This window comes from Hemicordylus capensis, chromosome 3, assembly GCF_027244095.1.
Source record: "Hemicordylus capensis ecotype Gifberg chromosome 3, rHemCap1.1.pri, whole genome shotgun sequence".
NCBI lineage: Eukaryota > Metazoa > Chordata > Lepidosauria > Squamata > Cordylidae > Hemicordylus > Hemicordylus capensis.
In genome coordinates, this window is record NC_069659.1 from 29,982,932 (window position 1) to 30,009,139 (window position 26,208).

The window sequence follows — 26,208 nt, forward strand, 5'->3', positions numbered from 1 at the left end:
CATTGGACTGAATGCTCATGAGTTAACAAAGGGGTGGGGGGCGCTAGTGTGGGGCCACCATTCTCTCTGGTTAATGATAGAACTTTTGCACACTGACCCCCCTCCTCTTCAGGAAAGCATTTCATGCACCCAAAGGAGATTTTGATGCTCCATGTGTCCAGTCGTAGCCAGATGGGCAAACTGGGGAAACATTGGTGCCTGGGACCGATCCTTACTCTCATTTAAATTTCCTGGTTTGGACCAGAATGGCACTGTATGCAGATCTGTCAACATGGGTCGATGTGGGAGAGGGGAGCCTCAATTTCCAGGGACCCCAGAAGAGTGGAGTTGCTGTTCCAGGCAATAAGAAAGATGGACATATTCAAATGGAATGGGCTGGCAGAGGATATGTTTTGATGGCTTCTTCATGGCAATCACCAAGACAGGGAGAGCTGTTGTAGGTGTGCCTATCCCTGTGACTTCCTGATATACAGCAACCTGGCTAGGTGACATCAGCTGTCCAGCCCTTATTTATGTCTCCATGGCCAGACAATCTCATGAGAGACCTGTCTGTGGGAAAAGGTATTAGGAATGTGCATGAAACCAGTTCGGAGGCCCTTTATGAGCCATCTGCCGGTTTGAAGGTGGGAGATGATGTTAAGGGCAGGCAAGTCTACACTTACATCTCCCCTTGCTTTCCCTCCAACGATGCTCCATTTGCAAAGGGTCCCTCAGGGAAACAGTGTACCTCCCTGACACCCTGTTGCCTCATCAGACCGGATGCCAGCGGAAGTACCTGATGCGTCTTCAAGCATTGGGCACGTGCATGTGCACGTTGTGCTTGTGAGCGCACACCTCGGGCACGCAAACGTGACATGAGTGATGTGTACGGTATACTGCCGTCCCGAGGGACCCTTTGCAAATGGAGTGCTGGCAGGGGGAAGGTGGCAGGAGGGGTAAGTGCACCCACCCCACCCTTAAAGTCATCCCCCCACCTTCAAGCGTCCCCACACCAGTTCCGTGTACATCCTTAGAAGGGATGTCATTGCACATGATTAGTGATTCAGCTCAACACCCACCCCCGTCCCCACAGACAGTTCTTTACATGAGTTGTGAAGGGTAGTCCTCATGTCCTTACACTCTCTTGAGTGAGCAGTCGAATCAGGTACAGCATCCATCATTATCATAGATGAGGAATTGCTCCTTTCACTGGGGCAATGCTGATCCCGCTGCCCAGCCATTCTCATGAGTAAACCTAGGGACTGCATACTTTTCTCCAAGTGGAAGCGGCTGGGGCCCTTTCCTCAGCATCATTGTGGAAAAATAGAGCAGCGCCATTCAAGAATTCCTTTTTGCAGCTGACCTTTAAACCCTACCCCATGTATTACTGCCCTGTGTTAATGGAACTGCTCCTGGGGAATTGGCAAATGCCCCTGGCGATGTTTTTGGCTAGTGTGGGGATCTAACAAGCTTGAATGGAGCAGTCCACCTCAGAATAAATTTGCTCAATGCTTTGATCTTGGAAAGAACTGAACAGAGAGGTTGAAGTACAAAAATAGAATTATGTTTATTTTAGGATTTAGGGGTACATGAAAAGAAATAATGATTAATGAGCAACACAATATTAAGTGACAAACTAACAAGACTAACAAGTTAAAAGGACTAGGTTAAAGCTCACAAAGAGGCAATTTGGCTTGAGTTTTGAATTAGTTCACTCAATGCTGACCAGAGAAATAGTCTTTAGAGAGAAGAGCTTTGGATTTTAGAAGGAGCAAATAAGGAGGCGAGTGAGAGGCTTGAGAGCAGAGGTTAGATACTACCTAATTCTGTCCATTGGGGTGTTTCGACCGTTGCAGCTCGGCCAGTGCCAGGGTTGCTTTCTCCTCCATGACAGGCAGAAACGGGAACCCAGGGACCAGACAGGGGTTCAGGAACCAGGCAAAACCCAAAGGGGATCTGATCTTGGGAGACCAGGATTTCACAGCCAAGAGTGCTGTGCAGACCAGGCTAGGAAAAAGAGATGGTCTGGAGGTGACAAGCAGGACCGTAGCAAAAGTCCAGGTAAGGCAAGATGGAGGTGCCAACGCCAAGACGTGATGACACACAGCTGGTGAATTTGAGGAAGAGATACACTTACTGATTGTGTCTTGACTAGAAATAGCCAGCATTTTGCCCTGAGGTGACATGCTGACCACACCTTTCTGAAAAGGTAGATAAAAGGGACAGGGCAAAGAATACATTGTTATGCTTCCTTTCAGTACAGGGTGAAGGTTTTTTTAGAATGCCTTGGAAGTGACTAGGAATTTCAACAAGCAAGCTTCCTGTGCCCCGAGCCAGTCATTAACATGCTTGTTAGCAGAGCAATCAAGGGGGTGGGTGCAGGGATAGTCACCCTTAGTCTTGGGTTAAACTTGACCTGAGATCCATCGTTTACCAGGCTACATGCCAAGTGACATGCCCTATGAGCTAGCTCATTATTTATTTTATTTATTTATTTGTTCAATTTTTATACTGCCCTTCCGAGCTGGCTCAGGGTGGTTTACAATTAAACAACAGAAATCATAAAAACAATTAAAACAGAAATACAAATATAAACACCAATTTAAAAACATCTTAAAGAACAATTAAACTATCAAAACAAATAAAACCCTGAAAGCCAGGTTAACATTAAAACAATTAAAACTAATTAAAAACCTTGAAAGGCCAGGCCCAACAGATGAGTTTTAAGGGCTCTCTTGAAAGACAGTAAAGAATTAAGATTACGAATCTCTGCTGGGAGTGCATTCCACAGCCCAGGAGCACCTACAGAGAAGGCCCGCCTCTGAGTCACCACCAAATGAACCGGTGGTAAATGGAGATGGACCTCCCCAGATGACCTTAACGTGCAGTGGGTGTCGTGTAAAAGAAGGCACTCTCTAAGATATCTCAGACCCAAGCCATTCAGGGCGTTAAAGGTAATAAACAGCACATTGGATTTTGCCTGGAAACATCAAGGCAGCCAGTGTAACTGTTTCAAAACAGGAATCATATGATATCTTTGGGTTGCCCCAGAGACCAATCTGACCGCCGCATTCTGAACTAACTGAAGTTTCCGGACTATGTACAAAGGCAGCCCCACGTAGAGTGCATTGCAAAAGTCAAGCCGGGAGGTTACCAGCTGATGCACCACTGTTTTGAGGTCATCCTCTTCGAGGAATGGGCGCAGCTGTCGAATCAGCCGAAGCTGATAGAAAGCACTTCTGGCCATGGCCTCCACCTGAGATACCAGGGTGAGGCCTGGGTCCAGGAGTACTCCCAAGCTGCGCACCTGCTCCTTCTGGGGGAGTGTAACCCCATCCAGCACAGGAAGATCTAACTCACCCCTCAGATTCTGAGCCCCCACAATGAGCACCTCCGTCTTGCTTGGATTCAGCTACAATTTGTTACCCTTCATCCAGCCCATTACGGCCTGTAGGCAGGCATTTAGAGAATGAGTGCCATTACCTGAAGATGAAAAGGAGAAGTAGATTTTAGTGTCATCAGCATACTGACAACACCAAGCACCAAATCTCCTGATGACCTCACCCAGCGGTTTCATGTAGATGTTAAAAAGCATTGGTGACAGAATGGAGCCCTGAGGGACTCCATATAACAGTTCCTGATTTGAGGAGCAACTGTCACCAAGCTCCAATATCTGGAATCTACCCGAGAGATAGGAACGGAACCAATGCAAAGCAGTGCCCCCTATCCCCAACTCCCCCAGGTGTTCCAGAAGGATACCATGGTCGATGGTATCGAATGCCGCCAAGAGATCCAGAAGAACCAGCAGAGTAACACTTGCTCTGTTGATTCCCCATAAAAGTCATCCATCAGGCCGGCCAAGGCTGTCTCAACCCCATAGACAGCTCTAAAGCCACTTTGAAATGGGTCTAGATAATCAATTTCCTCCAAGACTGCCTGGAGCTGGTCGGCCGGCACCCTCTCAATCACCTTGCCCAGCCAAGGGAGACTGGAGATTGGCCTGTAGCTGTCCATTGCTAAGCGGTCCAGGGAAGGCTTCTTTAAGAGTGGTCTAACCATTGCCTCCTTCAGGCAGGGGTGCACCCTACCCTCCCTCAGTGATGCATTTACAATATTACGTAGGCCACCTCCAACAATCTCCCTGCTAGATAGAAGCAGCCAAGTTGGGCAAGGACCAAGAGAACAGGTGGTAGGCCACACCGCCCCAGGCAGCTTGTCCACATCCTCAGGAGTCACAGATTGAAACTGATCCAATCTAATACTGCAAGAGGGATTGCTGGACACCTCCTCCATAGAGCATGCAGAAATAGTGGAGTCCAAGTCAGCCCGAATACAGGCGATCTTATTTGCAAAGAACCCATTAAAGGCATCACAGCAGAGCAACCCCGGGGACTGATTGGAAGTACAGTGGTCCCTCGACTTACGTAAATAATCCATTCTGAATCCACGTTCGGAGGTCGAAATTTTTGTAAGTCGAGGAGCGCACCACAGAAGTCCCAAAGCACTCGTAATTCGAGGAAGCCGCATCCAAACATTCATAGGTCCAGTAAGCAACTACTTCCAGTAAGCAACTACTTCCAAACTTTTTTTCACTTGTAACTCGAAAAAAACGTAAGTTGAGTAGTTCGTAGGTTGAGGGATTAGTGTAGAAGGAGCAGAAAGCAAACTCCTCACAACCCGGGATAGCTCCGCCGAGCGTGAACCTGCAGCTGCTATGCGTGCAGACCAGAATCTCTTTTTTGCTGCACCCATTGCCAACGCATAAGCCTTCAAATGGGTCACATGTTGAATCCTGTCAGATTCAAACCGAATTCTCCTCTACTTGCACTCTAGTCGCCTACCCAACCGCTTCAGCCCCCACAGCCCCTCAGTATGCCAAGGGGCCATTTTTGCAGCAGGTCGGAAGGGATGCTTGGTAGCAATCATGTGTACTGTCCTGTTGAGTTCCCTGTTCCAGGTTCCCACCAGGGTATCGACAGAATCACCGGCTGCACCAACGTCAAAATCCTCCAAGGCCTTTTGCAATCCCACTGGGTCCAGCAGCCTTTTTGGACGGACCATCCTAACAGGTCCACCACCAGTGCAGGGGTGGATTGCGGCTGTGAGACCAACCTTAACCAGGTAGTGGTCCATCTACATGGTAGCTCATGCAAACCAAACAGAGATATCACAGTCCCGTGCAATCTGAGAAGCAAAATTGGAGACTACAAGCCCACAGCTCCAAAGCAGGAACAGGAGTGCTCCTGGGAGCCCCCAAACAGGCTCTCTTAGTAATACCTGCCATATGTTGCCATGCCAGCACTCTAATGTGGTTGCCCTGCTTCTGTTTCCACCTCGAGTGCATGTGCCTGTAAATATACATCTTGATTGCTTCACTTTCAGAGAACAAAGCACATAGTGCCCATCTTGCCATCCCATCCCCTTTCTCTCCTGATTGCCAGGAAGGGGAGTGGAGACAAGAGTCAGAGGGCTAATATGATTGGTGTATACCCTTTGTGACTTTGCCATTTGACAGGCTGAGAAGGGACAAGACATCTTAGCACAACTAAGTATTTGGAGGGCTGGCCAGTGAGAAGCAACACAGGCATGGAGCGGGCCCACTCCTGAGTGGGTCTGCTCCACCCTCTCTATGATTACAGTTCCAGAAAATGAATGTTGCCACAGTTATGGCTGCATCCACATTCAAACGGAACACTGTCGCCAAAAAACCTCAGGTTATGGCAGTGAAACACAGGAAAAACTGAAGGTTCAAAGTGGAGTTTGGTGAGGCAAACCTCAGTTCGCTTTCAGGAATTCAAACCTCTGCCCCATTTAACTGCAGTTCCATGTGATCAAGGAAAATTTCACTGTTCCCTTTCATCGAGTTGTGTAACCTACCTAAGCCCTAAAGGTCACAAGTTTCCACACTCTGCTGTTACAGGGGGCCCTTTTCTTTATTTATTTATTTGTTTAACACATTATTATACTGCCCAAAACATACGTCTCTGGCGGTTTACAACAAAATAAAAGAGAAAGTAAAACTTTAGTTAAAACAAAAGGAAAAAGTTTAAAACATCAAAACAATTTAAAGCTTTTTAAAAAAACATTTAAAAACAGCATTAAAGCCATTAAAACAATATTAATTAAAAGCTTGAGGAACAAATGCGTCTTTAAAGACTTTTAAAAAGCTGTCAGAGATGGGGAGGCATTTCACTAGGGAGAGCATTCCAAAGCCTCGGGGCAGCAGCAGAGAAGGTCCGTCCCTGAGTGGCCACCAGATGAGCTGGTAGCAAAAGCAGACGAACCTCTCCAGATGATCTCAGTGGGAGGTGGGGTCCATGACGAAGAAGACGTTCTGTTAAATACCCAGGGCCCAAGCTCTTTAGGGCTTTATAGGTTATAACCAAAATCTTTTATTTTGCCTAGAAACGTATTGGCAGCCAGTGTAGCTCCTTCAGTACAGCAGTTATATGGTCTCTCTGAGATGACCCAGAGACCAATCTGGCTGCCGCATTCTGGACCAACTGTAGTTTCCGGACTACATACAAGGGCAGCCCCACATAGAGCGCATTGCAGTAATCTAGTCTGGAGGATACCAGCAGATGTACCACTGCTTTGAAGTCATTTTTCTCAAGAAATGAACGCAGCTGGTGTATCAGCCGAAGCTGATAGAAGGCACCTCTGGCCACCACTTCAACCTGGGAGACCAGGGAGAGGCTTGGATCCAGAAGAACCCCTAGACTGCAAACCTGTTCCTTCTGGGAATGTATGACCCCATCCAAAACAGGCAGATCAAGATAGTCTCTTGAGTTTCAATCCCGCACAATGAGTACCTCCGTCTTATCTGGATCCAGTCTCAGTTTGTTATCCGTCATCCAGCCCCAACCCTGAACCAAATCTCCTGATGATCTCTCCCAGCAGTTTCATGTAGATGTTAAACAACTTTGGAGATAATACGGAGCCCTGAGGCACACCATTCAAAAGTTCAGATTTTGAAGAGCAGCAGTCTCCAAGGGATACCATCTGGAACCTGCCTGAGATGTAGGAGCAGAACCAATGCAAAGCAGTGCCTCTAACTCCCAGCCCCCTCAGATGCTCCAGAAGGATACTATTGTCAATAATGCCCCCCAACATACAAATACCTGGGCCAGGAGACCTGGCCCTAGCCCTCACTCTCCCCTGAAGTGGCTGTCCCAAAGGGGCAACCCCCTTTGGTGTCACCCCTTTGGTGGCGATCCCACCAGTCATGGGCCCGCCGCCACTGGCAGCACCTTATATAGCCCTCAGCAGGCAGCTCTAGGCAGATGGAATCCAGGAAACTGCCACGTCACCCTCCTTCCTGGGCCTGAATCCTGCAAGGCCTTACCTCAGCACAGCAGCCAGTCCTGGGAGGCAGATAGCAAACAGGGGGTGCAGCAGGAGAAGCAGACAGGCAGGCACCCAGTCTCTCACCCTGGGGTCTGCCTTGGGGCAGATGGTGGCCCTCTTCTCTCTCCTGCAGGATACCAATGGCTAAGCTTTTACCAATGGCTATTTTGCTTGTACTAGTATGACTGGTGTATACCATGAAACTTTGGCCTCTGATAGGCTCTGTACTCAATCCTATAGCCTGTACGTAAACAGTCTAAAAGACTCTTGCCAAAAGCCTGTGTCTGTGCTCTTGAAAGAGAGATACCTGACATGCTGTGATCAATAAAGCTTGAACCTGATGGATGGTGAGGGCCTCTGCTCATTAAATGAACCCAGAATTCCCAGAATTTCTCCATCACGTGTTACATGCAAACGTGGCCTATGAGAAAGGAGGGAAGGGACTTTGGTCTCAAGAGGGGAAGTTGACTTTGATCTTGCCTCCAGCATTGACCTCACAGAGGCGGTTGATGAAAGTGACGGACAATCCTTTTTGCCAGGAAGAACATCACTAACAGCTCCTGTGCCAGACAACTAAAGAATTAGGAGAGGTGTACATGACAGGATACCATGTAAATGGCTTCAAGACTTTATCACTGATTTTTAAATCAATCCAATTCTGGTTGTTATAAATGGGAGTAATGTGTTGTATTCTATCCAGTATCATTTATGTTTTGTTGTTTAGAAGTTTGTCCCAGTGGGGATTCTTTTGTGGGGTGGAATCAGAAAGTAAAGGGAGGGAAAGGAGAAGGAGAAAAATGGAATTGTTTCTGAATAAGCTCTTATTCAAATCTATATGAGATTATTTTGTGTTTGTGAGGAAAGCAACTATAAAACATAGTTTCAGAAGTTGTCAGTTTCTAGTTTAGGAATTCAGATTTTACTAATGATATCTGAGTACATTAGTTCAGAGAGCAAATTAATTTACCCTGAGACAAAAATGAAAATAGTGCCAATTACATGTCCAGTATCTGGCTCCCTGAGCTCAGCTCAAGTGCCAGAAAATGCATTGTCCCCTAGAATACTTGACTTTGCACATCCACCCACTGTTTTCAGAGTTCTTTGTTCTGTTCCTGGTGAACCATCACAAGTCCTTTGATAGGCAAACTGCTCCTATTAGCCAACCATTCTGTGTGATTAACCAGCAAAGATTCTACCATTTGAGACTCCTGTTGAAAAGTGAGGCTTCCTTTGGGTACGTCCACCCAGCAGAAGGAGCAAGGAGTATTCTTCTCCAAAGTTTTGGGGGTTTGCAGAGGAATATGGTGTGGAAATGGCTGTGTGTTGCAGGGACAGGCTGTGCCATCCTTTTCACGGCTTCTTGTATGGGGCAGCCATGTGATGGTGCAGTGGGGAAGCAACATGCCTAGGGAGTGAGAGGCAGCTGTCAGTTCAAATCCCTGCTGGTACATTTCCCAGACTATAGGAAACAACTATTTCAGCAGCAGCAATATAGGAAGGTGCTGAAAGGCATAATCTCACACTGTGTGGGAGGAAGCAATGGCAAACCCCTCCTATATTCAACCAAGAAAACCACAGGGCCCTGTGGTTGCCTGGAGTCAACACTGACTCGATGGCACAATATTTCCTTTCCTTTCGTATTCACACAGAGTGAATCTGAATGAGCAGCATGTGTTCCAGGGAAGGGACGATTTTCATCTATTTCCCCCTTTCTCCAAAATCCCACGGTGACTTCTGAAAATATGTCCCTTCATGACCCACAGGGGCATAATTCTATAAATCACAGTGGGCTTCAAAGAGAAGGGGAGATAGATAGATAGATAGATAGATAGATAGATAGATAGGCAACTCAGTACTTTGCTTGGCTATGGCCTGCTTGCTCCTGTTTTGCTCTTTGGCCCTGGAAGCCTTCTTCTGTTTCCTTGTTCCTACCAGACACATTTCCCTGAGCCTGTCTCATCTGCTTGGGCCACCTTTCTGGATCAATGATGTGTGTGTGTGTGTGTGTGTGTTTGTGTGTGTGTGTTTTCCACACTTACAGGAGAACCTGCGGCTCAAGCAGCCCAAGCTGTAGCTGGAATGTGAAATTTGGTGCCACAAATGGTTACATACTTCAGTTGGTTAGAAGTAGCTCATTTGAACCTGAGGTACGCCCTCCGTCCCTATCTGGAACTGCCCTTCAACTATCACGCTGCACTATTCATTTTGCAGCCTTTGGTCCCTGTGGAAAAGGGGGCTGGCTTGCATGGAACATGTTGGAAATGTGACTTTTCGAGCATTGGCTCTCTGCCCTTGTTTTTGCTACTGACCAGTAGGGGCTTAAGGATTAGAGGTAATGAGTAAGGGAATCCCTCTTGATCCATTCTTTTGCTCTGCTCTGGGTCCACCTGACAGGTAGTGTGTGGAAATGTTTTATTTATTTTATTTATTTATTTTTACATTTCTATACTGCCTTTCATTAAAAGAAAACCCCAAGGCAGTTTACAAAAATTAAAACATACAATAAAAAGCAGTAAAAACATCAAGCTAAAAACAAGCATAAAAACAAGACAACAGATAAAAACACACAAAAGCAGCAGTAAATAATGATTATGTAAAAGCCTGGGTAAAAAGCCAAATTTTTTTACAAGCTTTCTAAAAGCTGTGATGGAGTCCGCGGAATGAATGGCGACTGGGAGAGCATTCCAGAGTCTAGGAGCAGCAACAGAGAAGGCCCTGACCCGAGTGCACGACAGCCAGGCCTCTCTCATTGTCGGCATCCGGAGCAGGGCCCCCTCAGATGTCCTCATCAAGCGGGCAGCAACCCTTGGGAGCAGGCGGTCCCTCAAATACCCCGGGCCCAAATCGTTTAGGGCTTTAAAGGTCAAAACCAGCACCTTGAATTGGACCCGGAAACAAACTGGCAGCCAGTGCAGCTCTTTCAAAATGGGGGTGATGTGTTCCCAACGGGCAGCTCCGGATAAAACCCTTGCTGCCGCGTTCTGCACTAGCTGCAGTTTCCGGATATTCTTCAAGGGCAGCCCCACGTAGAGCGTGTTACAGTAATCCAGCCGCGACGTGACTAAGGCGTGGGTAACCATGGCCAGATCTGCCTTCTTGAGAAAGGGACGCAGCTGGCGCACCAGCCGAAGCCGTGCAAAGGCACCCCTGGCCACCCCCTCCACCTGAGCCTCCAAAAGCAGAGCCGGGTCCAGTAGTACCCCCAAGCTGCGTACTTGCTCCTTCAAGGGGAGTGCAACCCCATCCAGAACCGGTGAAATCTCCTCATCCCGATTGGCTCTCCTACTGACCAACAGTACCTCCGTCTTATCCGGATTCAATTTCAGTTTATTAGCCCACATCCAACCCCTCATGGCCTCCAGCCCCCGATTCAGGACATCCACTGCCTCCCTAGGATCAGATGACAAGGAGAGATAGAGCTGAGTGTCATCTGCATATTGCTGACAACTCAGTCCAAATCCCCAGATGACCTCTCCCAGCGGCTTCATATAGATGTTAAACAGCATGGGGGACAAGACCGAACCCTGCGGGACCCCACAGGCCAACGGCCACAGGGCCAAGCAGTAGTCCCCCAGCACCACCTTCTGGACCCTCCCCTCAAGAAAGGACCGGAACCACTGCAACGCAGTGCCTCCAATTCCCATACTCAAGAGGCGGCCCAGAAGGATACCATGGTCGATGGTATCGAACGCCGCCGAGAGGTCCAGCAGAACCAACAGGGATGCACTCCCCCTGTCTAGTTCCCGGCATAGGTCATCCACTAGAGCAACCAAGGCAGTCTCAGTCCCATACCCATACCCGGAGTGGAAGCCAGATTGAAAAGGGCCCAGATAATCCGTATCATCCAAGACCCTCTGCAGCTGGGACGCCACCACACGCTCTATCACCTTGCCCAAAAAGGGAAGGTTAGACAAAGGTCTATAGTTGTCCAGGTTGGAGGGATCAAGGGAGGGCTTTTTTAATAGAGGTCTTACCACCGCCTCCTTGAGGCACGATGGTATCCTGCCCTCCCTTAATGAAGCATTAACGATCACCTCCAGCCATCTGCCTGTCCCCTCCTTGGCAGCTTTTATTAGCCATGAAGGGCAAGGGTCAAGAGCGCACGAAGTCGCCCGCACACTGCCCAGGATCTTGTCCACATCCTCAGGCCACACCAACCAAAAAGAATCCAACACAATGGGACCAGATGGTACCAAAGGCACGTCTGCCGGAACTGCCAAAACTCTGGAGTCCAGGTCAGCACGGATGCAAGCGACTTTATCTGCAAAGCGACAGACAAACCGATCACAAAGAGCTGTAGATGACTCCTCCCCCATTGTCCAGGGGGATGTGTGGAGCAAGGTTTTCACCACACGAAACAGCTCTGTTTGTCTGCACTGAGCAGACGGAGGTGGAGAAAAAACATTTCTTCGCCACCCCCACCGCCACGGCGAAGTCCCTAAAATGGGCTCTAGCCCGTGTTCGATCGGATTCAGGACGACTCTTCCTCCAACGTCGTTCCAGCCATCGTCCGAGTTCCTTCATCGCCCTAAGCTCCGAGGAAAACCAAGGAGCAGAACAGGCTCCACCAAGCCAGAGAGGGCGCTTGGGGGCAACCGTGTCAACAGCCCGGGCCATCTCTCCATTCCAGAGATCAACAAAGGCCTCGACAGGGTCACCAGCTCTGGACACTGGAAACTCCCCGAGGGCCGTCTGAAATCTGAGCGGATCCATAAGCCTCCGGGGGCGGACCATATTCATTGGCCCACCACCCCTGCAGAGGGCAGACAGAGCAGTCAAACTAAACCCCACCAGGTGATGATCTGTCCATGACAAGGAAATGGTCTCAAATTCTCCCACCTCCAGATCATTTATTTTCCAGTCGGCAAAAACCAGATCCAGAGTGTGTCCCGCCACGTGGGTAGGGCCCAATACCAATTGAGACAGGCCCATGGTTGCCATGGAGGCCATGAAATCCTGAGCCGCACCCACTAGGGGGGCCTCAGCGTGAACATTGAAATCCCCCAAAACAATAAGCCTGGGGGAACCCAAGGCCACCTCCGAGACCACCCCCGCCAGCTCAGGTAGGGAGACTGAAGTGCAGCGGGGTGGTCAGTACACCAGCAGAATCCCCAGCCTATCTCGGAGGCCCACCCTCAAGGACAAACACTCAAAATTCTGAGATTGCCTGACCGGGCACCTGGAAACGGGGAAGGTCTCTCGAAAGATGACTGCAACGCCTCCTCCCCGACCCTCGAGGCGGGGCTGCTGCACGATCTGGAAACCTGGAGGACAAAGCTGAGAGAGACCAACCCTGCCCAGCGCATCCAACCAGGTCTCCGTCACGCATACCAGGTCAGCACGCTCATCCAAAATCAGATCGTGGATGAGAGATGTTTTTGCGTTAACTGACCTGGCATTCAGCAGCAGCACCCTAATCCTCGAAGGAGTGTTCTCAGAGCTCCCTAGGGTCAGAGGGTTGGGAGAAGGGCCGGAAAAAGGAATAGGCCTCAATTGCCTGGACCGTTTCCCCCTGTAACGGCCTGCCCAACTCCCACCGCCATACCTCCCTCTGCCCGCTACCCGTGATATTGCTGCCCCACTCCATATCCAATTTTTCGCTCTCCCAGACACATCTCCCAGTAAAGCTGCTTTTTGTAATTGGCTGATGGTGATTTCTGTGACCCCTATGGTGTTGAGGTGCTCTTCAAGGTCTTTTGGAACTGCACCCAGGGCGCCAATTACCACTGGGATGATTTGGGTCTTTTTCTGCCACAGCCTTTCAATTTCAATTTGTAGATCTTTGTATTTGGTGATTTTTTTCTATTTCTTTTTCTTCTATTCTGCTATCCCCTGGTATTGCTATGTCGATTATTTTGACTTGTTTTTCTTTCTTCTCGACTACGGTTATATCTGGTGTATTGTGTGGCAGATGTTTGTCTGTTTGTAGTCAGAAGTCCCATAATATTTTTACATCTTCATTGTCTACCACTTTTTCAATGTTATGGTCCCACCAATTTTTGGCTACAGGTAGCTTGTATTTTTCACAGATGTTCCAGTGTATCATCCCTGCTACTTTGTCATGCCTTTGTTTGTAGTCAGTCTGTGCGATCTTTTTACAACAGCTGATTAGGTGGTCCACAGTTTCATCTGCTTCTTTACAAAGGCGGCACTTGCTCTTTGTGGTTGATTTTTCGACTTTTGCTCTTATTGCATTTGTTCTTGCGCAGCCAGTATTAAACCCTCTGTTTCTTTCTTCAAGTAACCATTCTTAAGCCATTGCCAGGTCTTGGTGATGTCTGATTTTCCTCTTATATTGTGCAAATATTGACCATGCAGGGGCTTATTTCTCCATTTTTCTGCTCGGTTCTTGACTTGTTCTCTTTTCGTAGGCCTGCTTTGTTTCATTGATGTTGAATAGTTTCACGTTATTGACCATTTGAAGTGCATCTTCTTCACTGTCTTTGATATATTCTTCAAGGCCTCTTTTCTCCTCCTCTACTGTTTGATGGACTTGCAGCATTCCTCTTCCACCTGAGCTGCGAGGGAGGTATAGCCTATCAACATCACTGCGGGGGTGCAGAGCATGATTGATGGTCATGATTTTCCTGGTCTTACAATCTAGAGTCTCTAGCTCTGCCTGGGTCCAGTCTATTATTCCTGCAGTGTATCTGATAACAGGTATAGCCCAGGTGTTTATGGCTTGTATGGTGTTCCCGCCATCGAGTTTGGACTTTAGGATCTTTCTAACTCTCCTGATGTATTCACTTCCTATTTTTCTTTTAACTTGAGTGTGTGCGATGTTATCAGCCTGGAGAATGTCCAAGTATTTGTAATGTTCTTTCTCTTCCAGGTTCTTGATGTTGCTTCCATTGGGCAGTTCTATTCCTTCTGTTTTTGTTCTTTTCCCTCTGTTCATTATTAATGCAGCACACTTGTCTAGTCCAAACTCCATTGCTATATCGCTACTGAATATACGGACAGTGTTTAGCAGTGATTTGATTTCTGACTGGGACTTTCCATACAACTTCAGATCGTCCAAGTACAGCAGATGGTTTATTTGACTTGATGTTTTTGGGTAGAAGCCATTTTGGGTAGAAGCCATGACACAGCAGTCTTCTGGACTGCTCGCCTCACCTCAAAACTGCATTCCCGGACCTGGGTGAACATTGAATCTGTGGAGGTTGCGGGGTGTGTGTGTGTGGAATGGGTAGAGCTGGGATACAGTTTCAGGAGTGGCTGGTCACTCCATATTGTGCACTCAGGGAGGCCTTAGAGAGGAACTTTAACTTCAGGCAGCGCAGCAAGAGAATCGTGGTCAAACAGGCATTCGGGAGGCTGAACGCCTGATGGCGGGGCTTCTACACCTTGCTGGATGTGGAGGAAGATCTTGTGCCAAAGGTGATTGTGGCTTGTTGCATCCTGCACAACAAACGCAACTCTGGGGAGATGGCCTGCTAGAGGACCACATGGATTTGCCAGTACATGTAGAGGGCAAGAGCGGTGGCAGACAGGTGCCTGGTAAAGACCCCGCGGAGCCCGTGGACCCACTCCAGAGGTTTGTTGATGGCAGCAGGGAGGCACGGGCATTGGTAAGGCGTGCTGCTCTTAAACACAGTGATGGTAGCACAGTGTCATTGGCCACAGCTACAGCAACACCTGTCTCTGCTGCACCAATTTAAAGGCTGCCAGTTTATTGATATATTTTTTTTAAGGTTTTAATCTCTGGTTAATTTTTAAATTGTTGAATTGTTTTTTGTATATGTTTTTAACTTGTTTATGCTATTGTTAACTGTCCAGAGATGAAGGCTTGAGGTGGTGTGCAAATCTGATAAATTAATTAATTAGTCAATAAATTAATTAATTAAATTTGTTGCTGTCTGCTATACACCTGTGTGTTTCTTTCCCATTGCAAATGCTAAGTGTCCCCTTATGACCAGGCCAGTGATGAGGAGGGTGATGTGTGCTTTAGGTGGATGGATGCAGCTGGTGAGGATATGTCCCCCCCCCACCCCTCCACTCACAGTGTTCAGAACAGACAGCGCTGCAGGCCCATGGGGCATAGAGAACTTGCTTGCTTGAAGTGAACCAGGAGTTTTGTCAATTCATGGATCATAGGGTCAAAACCCACAGGGTAACATAGGAGGCTCTGCCGCTGTGGCAAGGGGTCTAATGTGACTTTGCCACTCCCCCTGATCAAGTAGTGGGATAGCGGTCATCATTCCGGGGTGCAGAAGGGAGAACATGTAGCAAGGGCTCAAGCTGGCCACCTTCAGACAGCTGCAGTTTGTGCCCCAGGGTTCAAGCAAGACTTCTCATCAGCAGCCCCATGAGAATCAAAACATCCCCCAACCCCATCTCAGAAAGAGTGGAGTGAATTGCCGGGGGGGGGGGGGAGACAGGTGCCCAGCAGACATAGATTCTTAAGCAAAGTGCATCCATAGTCTTCCCTCAAGGCAGCGAACAAGCGAAACACCCCACTCTTGCGGGTGGGTTAGAAGAAGGGGGAGCAGAAAGCCCCACCTTTGCAGACTTGTAAAAGCCATCCACCTTCCCCCAAGGATGGCCAAAAGAGGACCCTGCTAGGGGGACGCAGGGATCTTCCTCTCAGTACAACAGCCACAATCCTTTTGTGTTATATTTGGCAACTATGGCCAGGAGAATGGCAAGTGGAATTACCCCTCCCTGCCCCCAACACCACCCACATCCATTTAAATGACTAAACAGTCTCCAAAATTAAGTACCCACCATGATGGGTGCCCCCCCACAACCCCATCCATGTGGATATTCCCCTCAGCAGTCCTGCCTATCTAAGATTTTGTGCACACATCAATGTGCTGCTGCAATTTTATAGCAAGGACAGAGCTGTGAGTACAGTGAGGAAGGGGTTAAACTGTCATGGCCCTGACGAAGGAAGCCAGCAAAGCTGGAATGGCCTGATTGCAATCGAAATGCCCCCCGCCTGCAGATTGTGGCCAATGGCAGCCGCTTCGATGATAGTGCACTGCCTGCAGTCTGGCAATGAGAGCAGTTGGCTGGGATGTGGCCTCAGTAGCCGAGGAGGAAGGAGGGGGCAACCTTTATTTAATTTACCATGAATCATATTGTAGAGGTACACCCAACCATGGTTCTGCAATACGATTCACATTTAGACAAATTAACCACAGGTTCAGCAACCTCCAGTTTCATGTTACATAAGAATGTGGCCTCTGTGTCAGCTGCTAATCTATATTTGGTATGCATATCTAAAATAAAAGCATTTGCACCCCAAATGCTATTTAGTAAGTGAAAGGCTATATTTCAATTTCAATTACTCAAATAAAAATAGGAAATGTTTCTAAGAATTTCCCTGGAATAAATATTCTTGAAGAAAGTCTAACATGATACACCAATCAGATTGGTACTGGATCTCTCAGAAAATCTGCTCTCTGAACTAAACGACTCAGTTATTATGCTCAACATTCGATATAAAACAAGTTGTTCTAGTAAGAACTAATCAGCCTACTTTCCTTTTACTGTCTCTACATCTGGACTAAATGTGGTGCAAATCAAAGTCCATAAGTTAGATCTCTTGCAGCTCAAATGTTCATGTGTCCGCCATCTTGGATTGGGGTGGATGTCATAATTACGAACTGCACCATCAAGGTTTCCCTGTGTGTCACTCACTACAGTTGTTCCAAATTTGGTTCAAATCAGTTAGACAGTCCTCAAATTTGCCCACTTGTGCCTCAGATGTTCATGCGGCTGCCATCTTGAATTGGAGTGGATGAAATCATCACATACCACGCCACTGAGGTTTCCCTTTGTGACCCTACAGCTGTTGTAAATTTGGTTCAATTCAGTTAAGGTGTTCACTAGTTATCCCACTTGTACCTCAAAAGTTTAAGCATCCACTATCTTGGATTGGGGTGGATGACCATCACAAACTATGCCATTGAGGTGTTCCTATGTGTCCCTACAACTGTACCCAATTTGGTTCATATTGGTCCAGGCGTTGCAAAGTTGATGCGGGGGGAGACATGGTCACACGCACAGAATGCCGGATGATCTCATATGTAGGATCCTGCCTTTCCCAGCCACTCTGCTGTCTGAACTAAAGGACTCTGTTATTAACCCCTGCTGACTTGGCAAAGAGGCACCTTTTAATGTGGTGATTCTCTTTATTTAGCAGGGGGAGAGTAACTGGCCCTATCCACCCCCAGCACAATACCTCCAGTGACTGTTACTGGTGTCATGTTCCTTTTAGATTGTGAGCCCTTTGGGGACAAGGATCCATCTTTTCTATTTATTATTTCTCTGTGTAAACCGCCCTGAGCCGTTTTTGGAAGGGAGGTAGAGAAATCAAATTCTTCTTCTTCTTCTTCTTCTTCATCATCATCGTCTTCTCAACATTTGATATAAAATCTGAATTCCTAAATCTGAAACTGCCAAATTCTGAAATTTTTCAAAAATTTATTTCAACTCTATGTGAAAAATGCCAGTGATAGTGCTGGATAAGATCTTGGTGTCAGCATAAATGATGGAAAGCATGACACATGAAAATGTCTCCATCTTTGTTTATCAAGTCCTACATGGTTATGCCATATTGTTCTTCCTTTAACCCCCCCCAAAATGTTATATTCAGAATTAAGGAATTTAGAGTTTACGCGCACGCGTGCAGACACACACACACCACATGATTCTCAGTTCAAGATTTAATTGTGGTTAAGATTCATGTCTAGCAAATCCAGCTGTGCTGCATGAAAGGAAAAGACATATTTAATTTTGTTTGTTTGTTTGATTGATTGATTTATATTCCGCCTGACTCTGAAGACTCTAGGTGGTTAACAAAAGTAAATACATTAAAGGCAAAAGAAAATAAACATTAAAACAACGATTTAAAACATTCACAGTTTACTAAAAGCCAGGCTAAAAAATATATGGTTTTTTTCATTTTATTTATTTTTATTTATCACACTTATATACCATCCAAACATTCGTCTCTGAGCATTTAACATAAAACAATTAAAACACACATAAAAAGTTAAAACAATTCAACAATTTAAAATCAATCACACAATTAAAACCAACAAATTTTAAAAAGTCTTGAGGGCTCTTTTAAAGGCGAATAAAGAAGTTGAAACATGAATGGTGAGAGGGAGTGCATGCCAGAGCCCAGGAGCAACTACAGAGAAGGCCTGCTCCTGAGTTGCCACCAGACAAATGGTTCAGCTACAGCAGAAAAACTTCACATCATTAAGTGCCGTGTCATCACCCTTGCCTTGAGAACCCTCTATTCTTGTCTGGATCCCACACATGTAACCAGAAAAGCACCGGTGACTCCATGGACCAAAACTGCCCCAACCAAGTCCGTTGCCCATCAGACCAATCCCATCATCACAAGTGAACTGGATGTTGTTGGCTGCTGTATCGTCACCTTTCCCTTGATGGCCTTCCACTCTCAGAGAAAAGGAAATCAGGTTGCCCTTGGGACAATATTGAATCCCTGTCCAGCTTCCCCACCTGATAAAGATAACAAAGACTGTAATAGCCCAAGAAACATATGCAATGCAGGTATTCAAATAGTGGTCATGCCTTATTTCTCAAAGTTTCACATTAAGGATACAATATGCCATATGTGTTGCTGGGAAAGGAGCAAAGAAACACCTAGCATAGTTGTTTCTACAGAGAAGTGGCCAACCTCAAGGAGGATCACAAGTGGGTCAATACAGAGATAGACTATCCCACCAGTGGTCTCCAGCTTCTAATAACCAGAAGTGTACTGTCTCTACAAAATAACATAATGCTTTTGCTTTTTATATCCACTAGCCAGCAATAAATCTGCCTTCCCTTTTTTCAGTTAATAGTTGTTGTTGTTGTTTGTTGTAGTCCTTTATTGTATTGTATTGTTGTATCTGTTGTGAAAAGAAATTTTGATGAGGCAACATGACTCCAAATTAGAGCAGAATGGTTTGCTTCTCCATCATCAGGTGAGTTCCTGTTGCAACCTTACCTAGCTAGAATTCAAAGCATAGGATGCTGCCTTATTCCGAGTCAGACCATTGGTTCATCTAGTTCAGAAGTGTCTACACTGAGTGGAAGCAGCTCTATAGAGTTCTACAATGGAATCTTTTCCAAATGCAAAGGACTGGACTGAACCTGAGACTCTGCTAGCAAAACATGTACTGTGTCTCAGAGCTGCATGTAAATGAGCATACAGTAGGAGGCTGACTTCGATCAGCTCACACCATAGGTCCATCTGGCTCAATGCCATCTACCCTGACTGGAAGTAGCCTCCCAGGGTTTCAGATGGATGTTGCTCAGCCCTACCTGGGAGCACAGACAGCTCCAAAACCCAGGAAGAACACAGGTTTTGATTGTGTGAATGATCTCATTGTTTCAGATTGTTTATTTTAACTACACTGACTTGGTTACCCAGAAGAAGGGTATTTTGGATGGAAATGTCAGCCCTAATAGATTTATCCTCATGCACATTTGAGATTTCCTCTACTCTTCATGATTTGACTGGTGCCTTATCTTCTTTTTGTTTACTAGAAAGGGGACAGGAAGAAAGGGGAACAGAGAAAATTGCTTCTACAAGCACTTTCTGGAAGATACCTTGTGATAATCAGAGGTATCATGTGTAACATCATAATGGTCAGAGTGCTACAGAACCATATGGATATCATTTAAGTTTCTATCTCTCCATATCATCATTATCAGGAAATGGAATTGTCTCCCTAAATGCCTGCTTACAGGCAGTTATGGGCTGAATGAGGGATAATAAATTGAAGCTGAATCCAAGCAAGACGGAGGTGCTCATTGTTGGGGGGTGGAGTCATAATTTGGAGGATGGGATAGAATCTCCTGTTCTGGAGAGGGTCACACTCCCCCAAAAATCACAGATACATAGTTTGGGAGTGTTTTGGGATCCTGGTCTCACCCTGGTGTCTCAGGTTGAGGCTATGGCCAGGAGCACGTTTTACCAGCTTCAACTGATATGACAGCTCCCCCCATCCCTTAAAGAGAATGACCTCAAAACAATGGTGCATCAGCTGATAACCTTCAGGCTAGACTACTGCAATTGTACATAGTTTAGAAAGCTCAGTTAGTCAAAATGTGGCAGCCAGATGAATCTCCAGGGCAACTCAGAGGGTCCAGATAATTCCTGTTCTTAAATAATTTCATTGGCTTCCAATATGTTTCTGGATGAAGTATAAAGTGCTGGCTATCACCTTTAAAGGCCTGAATGGTTTAGACTCGAGTTATCTGAGATCTCCAACATGCAATAAGATAATTAGAAGAGCTTCATCTTTGGGTGCCACCAGTTCATCTGGTGTCAACCTGGGATTGGGGCTTCTCAGTTGTTGCCCTTAGGTTGTGGAACACACTCCCCTTGAGATAAGTCTTATCATATTTAGAGGCTTTCAAGAGAGTAATAAAGATCCATCTTTTCAGCCTGGATTTTAATAATATTTAATTAGCTATAAATAATATTTAATTAGTCAGAAGCCTTGCAGGGAGGAAGACTTCCCAGAGATGGCTGCTGCCCGGTGGGTAAGTCTGTGCGGGATTGGGGCCAGGGGGAGTGAGTCAGCAGTTCCTGAGGACCATCTGCCCGGATTAGCCATCTTCCTCGGCTTATAAAAGGGCTGCTGCCTTGTTGGTGGCAGGCCCGCCACTGGCAGGGTGACACCAATGGGATTCACCCTTTTTGGGGAGCCACCTTAGGGGATAGTGATGGCCAGTTGGTATTATTTTGGCTTCTGTTGTTTTTTGGTCCTGGGTGTTTCAGATGTGTCTTGGTTTGTCTGGGGATGGGGATACAGTGGGCATGTCCACTGACTATGGGGCGACTATTCCGGTGATGGTGGTGGGGGAATAAAAGAAGTAAAGTTGGCAGGTCAGTGAGTCATTACAGGAGAAGGGAAGTCAGAAATCTATTAGCTGTTTCCCCTTCTGGCTGTCCTGCCAGCTCTTTGACCTTGAGGAGCAGCACCAACCTCCCACAGACTCTCACCTTGTCATGCCAGGTCTGTCCAGTATAAGTCGGAAACCATCAATGATTTGATTTTGGATGAAGGGGCAGACCTGGTATGTATTACAGAGACTTGGTTGGGGGAGGCTGGTGGCCCAGTCTGGTCCCAGCTTCTCCCTCCAGGGTACTCTGTTGAGGAGCAGGTGCGGGGACATGGGTGGGGAGGTGGAGTGGCTGTGGTCTATAAAAATAACCTGTCCCTTACTACCGTGTTTCCCCGAAAATAAGACAGTGTCCTATATTAATTTTGGGACCAAAATATGCACTAGGGCTTATTTTCGGGTAGGTCTTACTTTTATTGAAGTTCAAAAAAGTAAAGTACGTTTATTCCTGTTCAACAATTATACGGTACAAACTACTGGTACGTTAACGCCTGTTCAACAATCAAATCAACATGTACGGTCTTCATGTTCTACAAACTACAACGCTTCCCTGCCGCCCCTTTCCTTGTTGGGCTGCAAAAGTCTTTAAGAAGCCTTTTGCACGTACGCGTGATCACCAGGCTCTGCAGGTGATCCTGTTGATGCCCTGGTGGAGAATTGGAACAACAAACTCACAAGGACAGGGGATATGATTGCTCCTAAGTGTCCTCTCTGACCTGCTTCAAAATTGGCCCCTTGGTATACAGAAGAACTATGGGGGCTGAAGTGGCAAGATAGATGACTAGAGCACAAGTGGAAGAAGACTCAACTTGAATTCAACAGATTACAACCCACTGGTCCTATATCGGGCAGCAGCGATACAGGAAGATGCTGAAAAGCATCTTCTCATATTGCGCTGGAGGAGGCAATAGTAAACCTCTCCTGTATTCTACCAAAGAAAACCACAAGGCTCTGTGGGCAGCAGGAGTCAAAATCAACTTGACAGCACACTTTACACTTTAAAGGATTTCAACTAGCCCTTTCTAAGCAACATAGTTAAGGAGGAAGAGAATGTAAATATACACTCACGGTCCAACTGAAGACTCAATTACTCCACCTGTAGTGCAGTACAGGCGGATACCATTCAGGGCTGTATCATCTCCACGACCTTGGCTTGGCTCTACCTGGTGAAGAATGGAGAAAGAGACTATAATAAAGTTGCAGATAATTCCAGACTTGCAATGTCACCTGCATTTCTACACAAGAAAGGCATGCTGTTCTCAGTGAGAATTACCAATGCACACAGCCTTACAGACTGAAATGGACAGTATTTGACTACATCAAATTCAATTCAAATTCAGATGTTTATTCCCAGTCCACAGACCTTCAAATTCCAAACAGACGATGAGATCTGTTAGCTCTCCTCAAGTGCAGCTAGCAGCACACAGCAACTTCTAGTTATGCCTAGAGATATGCATTCCAGTTCTCACCAAAAGATGCATTTGGCCAATTAAATGGGACTCAGATTGATGAGACCAAAACTGATAAGAGGAGAATTTCAGTATCACCTTTTGGCTCACCATCTCTCTTTCTCTCTCACTCTTTCTGGGTTCCAAATTTACCATAAACTCACCTGGCCTGGTCTCCGATATCTTAGGGGGTGTTAAATGGCAGTGTTGGGGTCAAATCAGAAGGGAGCATAACATGGAACATTATGTTCCTTTGAACATTTATTTACACTGGCTGATATTCAGCTTTATTGAGAGTCCTTCCCTGACATACCCTTTCCCCACCTCCCTCTTTGAGTTCTAGAACAATTTTCTGTGGAGTGTTCAGAAAGCAAAGAGAGAAGACCATTCAAAGGTAGCTGACTGTAAAAGCAACCTGGCATTGGGGTGCCAGAAAACCAGGAGACTTACCTTCAGTGAGAAACCATGTGCATGACCTGAGGGACATATCTGGACAGACCCCCACGTACCCCATGGTCCTCCATTTGGCACTGTGAGAATGGAATTATAATCCCGAGCTTCTACAATGCATAGGCAGCAGGAGAGGATGAAGGACACTGCCCTGATGGAGAGGTCCATGGGAGGCAATCTGCTCTGGGTTTAGCTGCAGGAGCATAGGAGAGAATAAAACTGCTGTGAGAATTTATATCCTAAGACCTCTTCCGGTCAAAGTCACCCTGGATCCTGTTTTTCATACGTCATCTACAGGATCAAGGAAATGACCTTTGGAAATAGAAAAATGTAATTGACAAGCCCTTTACAGTTTCCTTCTCAGAAATAATACAGAGTTTCTGGGAATTGAGTTGGATAGCATCCAAGACAAAGACAAAAGTATGCAAAGCATCCAGGAACTTGGTGAAAAAGCAGAGGAAGAATTTTGGAGGATTCTACAACTATTATAGATAAGCAGCTTAACACACAGTTTGATTCATGGCAGAGAATTATGTCTGGAACATAGGAAGCTGCCTTAGACCAAGTCAGACTATTGGTCCGTCTAGCTCAGTATTGTCTAACCACAGACTGGCAGTGGTTTCTCCAAGATTGCAGGCAGGAGCCTTTCTCAGCCCTATCTGGGACATGCCAGGGATGGAACTTGGAACCTTCTGCTCTTCCCAGAGCAGCTCCATCCCCTAAGGGTGCCATCATACTAGGGAATTGGAACATTCCCCTTCTTGTAAACAGGTTAGTAAACCTGTATGCCATTTATGCAATGCTCCTGCATAGGAACAGGGAGGGAACATGTGATCAAGAGGTTCACGTGGATAAGACAGTAAATTTCTTCTGGAAAAGTCTGTATGGTTGTGTGCAGAAAGGCAAGTATATATCTTCTAAACAGCAATGGAACAAATTGTGGAAATGGACATTGGATGTAACACACACACACCCCCGATTACCTGATGTGCATTGGAATCCTACCCCCCTGAGTTACAGTATTGCCTGCATATACTTTATAACCCTGTTGGTTACCAAATCCTTGTGTGTAAATCTTTGTATATATGATGTACAAACAACCACTTTGTATATAATTGTGCTTTGGTAACGCACTGTATGCTTTGGTAATTTGTTGGTTCAATAAAAGTTTTGTTGTCCTAAAAAAATTGTTGTTGTCCTATCTTGGAGATATCAGGGAGAGAACTTGGAACCTTCTTCAAGCAAGCATGCAAATACACTTCCCAGAGCAGCCCCATCCCCTAAGAGGAATATCTTACAGTGCTCACCCATGTCTCCCATTCAAATGCAAACCAGATTGACAATCTTTGGGAATTTACTTACTTACCTCCATTCTTTCTTTCTTTTTCTTTCTGACCTACCCTGCCTTTCCATCAGTGAAGACAGTTTATGTAATATAAATTAAGACATACTATTAATTTAATATATTTACTTAATGCATGGCTTTTAGACACAGCTCTCTTCCAGAACATCCCTTCTCCCACAGACTGGTCTCTTACACGAGTGTCCCAGGGCATGGGAGCTGGATGGCACAAGCCACCCAGCAAGAATGCCTATATAAGCAAAATGCAGGAATGGATACCCCAGAAACAGCTCTCCCTGTCTTGATGACTGCCATGAAGAAACTGTCAAAACACTCCCTCTGGCAGCCCACCCATCATTTGAACATGTCCATCCTTGGTTCAACTTGGAACATTGACTCACTCTTCTGGGGTTGCTGGAAATCGGGGTCGCTTTCTCTCACATGGACCCACAGTAGCAGTTCTGCATATGGCGAAATGCTGGTCTGAACCCAGGAAATTTGAATGAGAGTAAAGATCTGTCCATGGCCAGATTAAAGTGTTTCTCCATTCTGCCCACCTGGCTATACCTGGACACATGGAGAGTCAAAATCTCCTTTGGGTGCATGAAAGGCATCCCTGGAAGTGTGTGTGAAGGGTCACTTTGCAAAAGTTCTATCATTAATCAGAGAGAACAGAGGCCTACGGAAGCAGGGGCCCCTTTTTGAGGTTAGCTCAACTCATGAGTGTGGAGTCTGACAGAAGACTAAGGGGTTTTGAGCCTGAGATCCTCCCCAGTAGACTGGCCCTCTCATGAGAGTGCCAGTCCACTGGTGGCAATGCCCCCCCCCCAGGACGAGAGTGTAGTTTGGTCTCCATGGACTCTTTGCTGGGGTGAATCATCACAAGAGCATCCTTGGTCACAGCGGGCCAAACTCCGGGATTCTTTGCTCTCCTGCATATACATCTTTCCTCCTAGTAAGTCAAACCATTTTCTTCTTTTTCCTGAGTAACAATAAAATTGTGCCCCCCCCCCCCGGATCCCACACACACACCAGAAATAGTGCTTGTGCAAAACAGTTTTCTTTGGGGGCTCTTACAAGGGTGGCAGTGCAATCACTGCCAGAAGAAGGGCATACATGGCTTAGCATTTAAAGGGATTTAAATTCCCTTTCCCTGCCGAAGGTGGGCGGACTATTTCAAAAAGTAACGATGGTGTTTGGCATACCACTTTGAAGACTGTGGCCAATAACTGCCGCCCTGCAGATGTGCTGACTCCTTGCCCACAGTCTGGCAATGCGAGTGCTATGGAGATGTTGCGTTGGCACACCAGGAAAAGGGAAGGGCTCCCCTGCCCTGAAAATGGAGGTTGCCCAACCACGGCTGGACGAATGTCTGTGATGCGATTCATGGTTGGAAAAATTAACCGCAGGTCCAGCAACCTCCAGTTTCATGTTACAAGCAAATTTTATTTATTTAATGCAGATTATTTCAATTTCACAAAGTCTGTTTAGGCATAAGAGACAGGGAAAGAGGGGCATGTGGGACTGGCAGAAATAAGAAACCGGAGGAAGCCTTCTAGGGCCAGAGAGCAAAGAAAGTACAGGTAAGTTAAGGTCAGGAGTATCGGAATGTGGTTTATGACTGCGATAATACCTGCTAATGGGAAGATAAGTTTGTGTCGATAGGAAAGAACAATGCCAGTTAAACAAGAAGGAACAAGACAAAGAGCCCATGAACCTCTTTTGGTCCCAAGAGGCCTTTGGCTTTTCACAGAGAAGGAATGT

General features: G+C 46.4%; 2 protein-coding genes across 2 annotated transcripts in view; both read right to left on the reverse strand.

The window, feature by feature from the left end:
* LOC128350309 (vitelline membrane outer layer protein 1-like) overlaps positions 1-26,208 on the reverse strand; it is a 381,353-nt gene that overhangs the window by 250,564 nt on the left and 104,581 nt on the right. The gene's annotated exons all lie outside the window — the stretch shown is intronic.
* Positions 17,985-26,208, reverse strand: part of LOC128350307 (vitelline membrane outer layer protein 1-like) — a 42,950-nt gene continuing 34,726 nt past the window's right edge. Inside the window, exons 2-4 of the mRNA XM_053308408.1 lie at positions 23,103-23,295; positions 22,273-22,367; positions 17,985-18,807 (exon numbers count right to left, since the gene is read on the reverse strand). Coding sequence (XP_053164383.1) covers positions 18,513-18,807; positions 22,273-22,367; positions 23,103-23,270 — 558 coding nt within the window. The 5' untranslated portion in view covers positions 23,271-23,295 and the 3' untranslated portion in view covers positions 17,985-18,512. The remainder of the gene's footprint in view (positions 18,808-22,272; positions 22,368-23,102; positions 23,296-26,208) is intronic.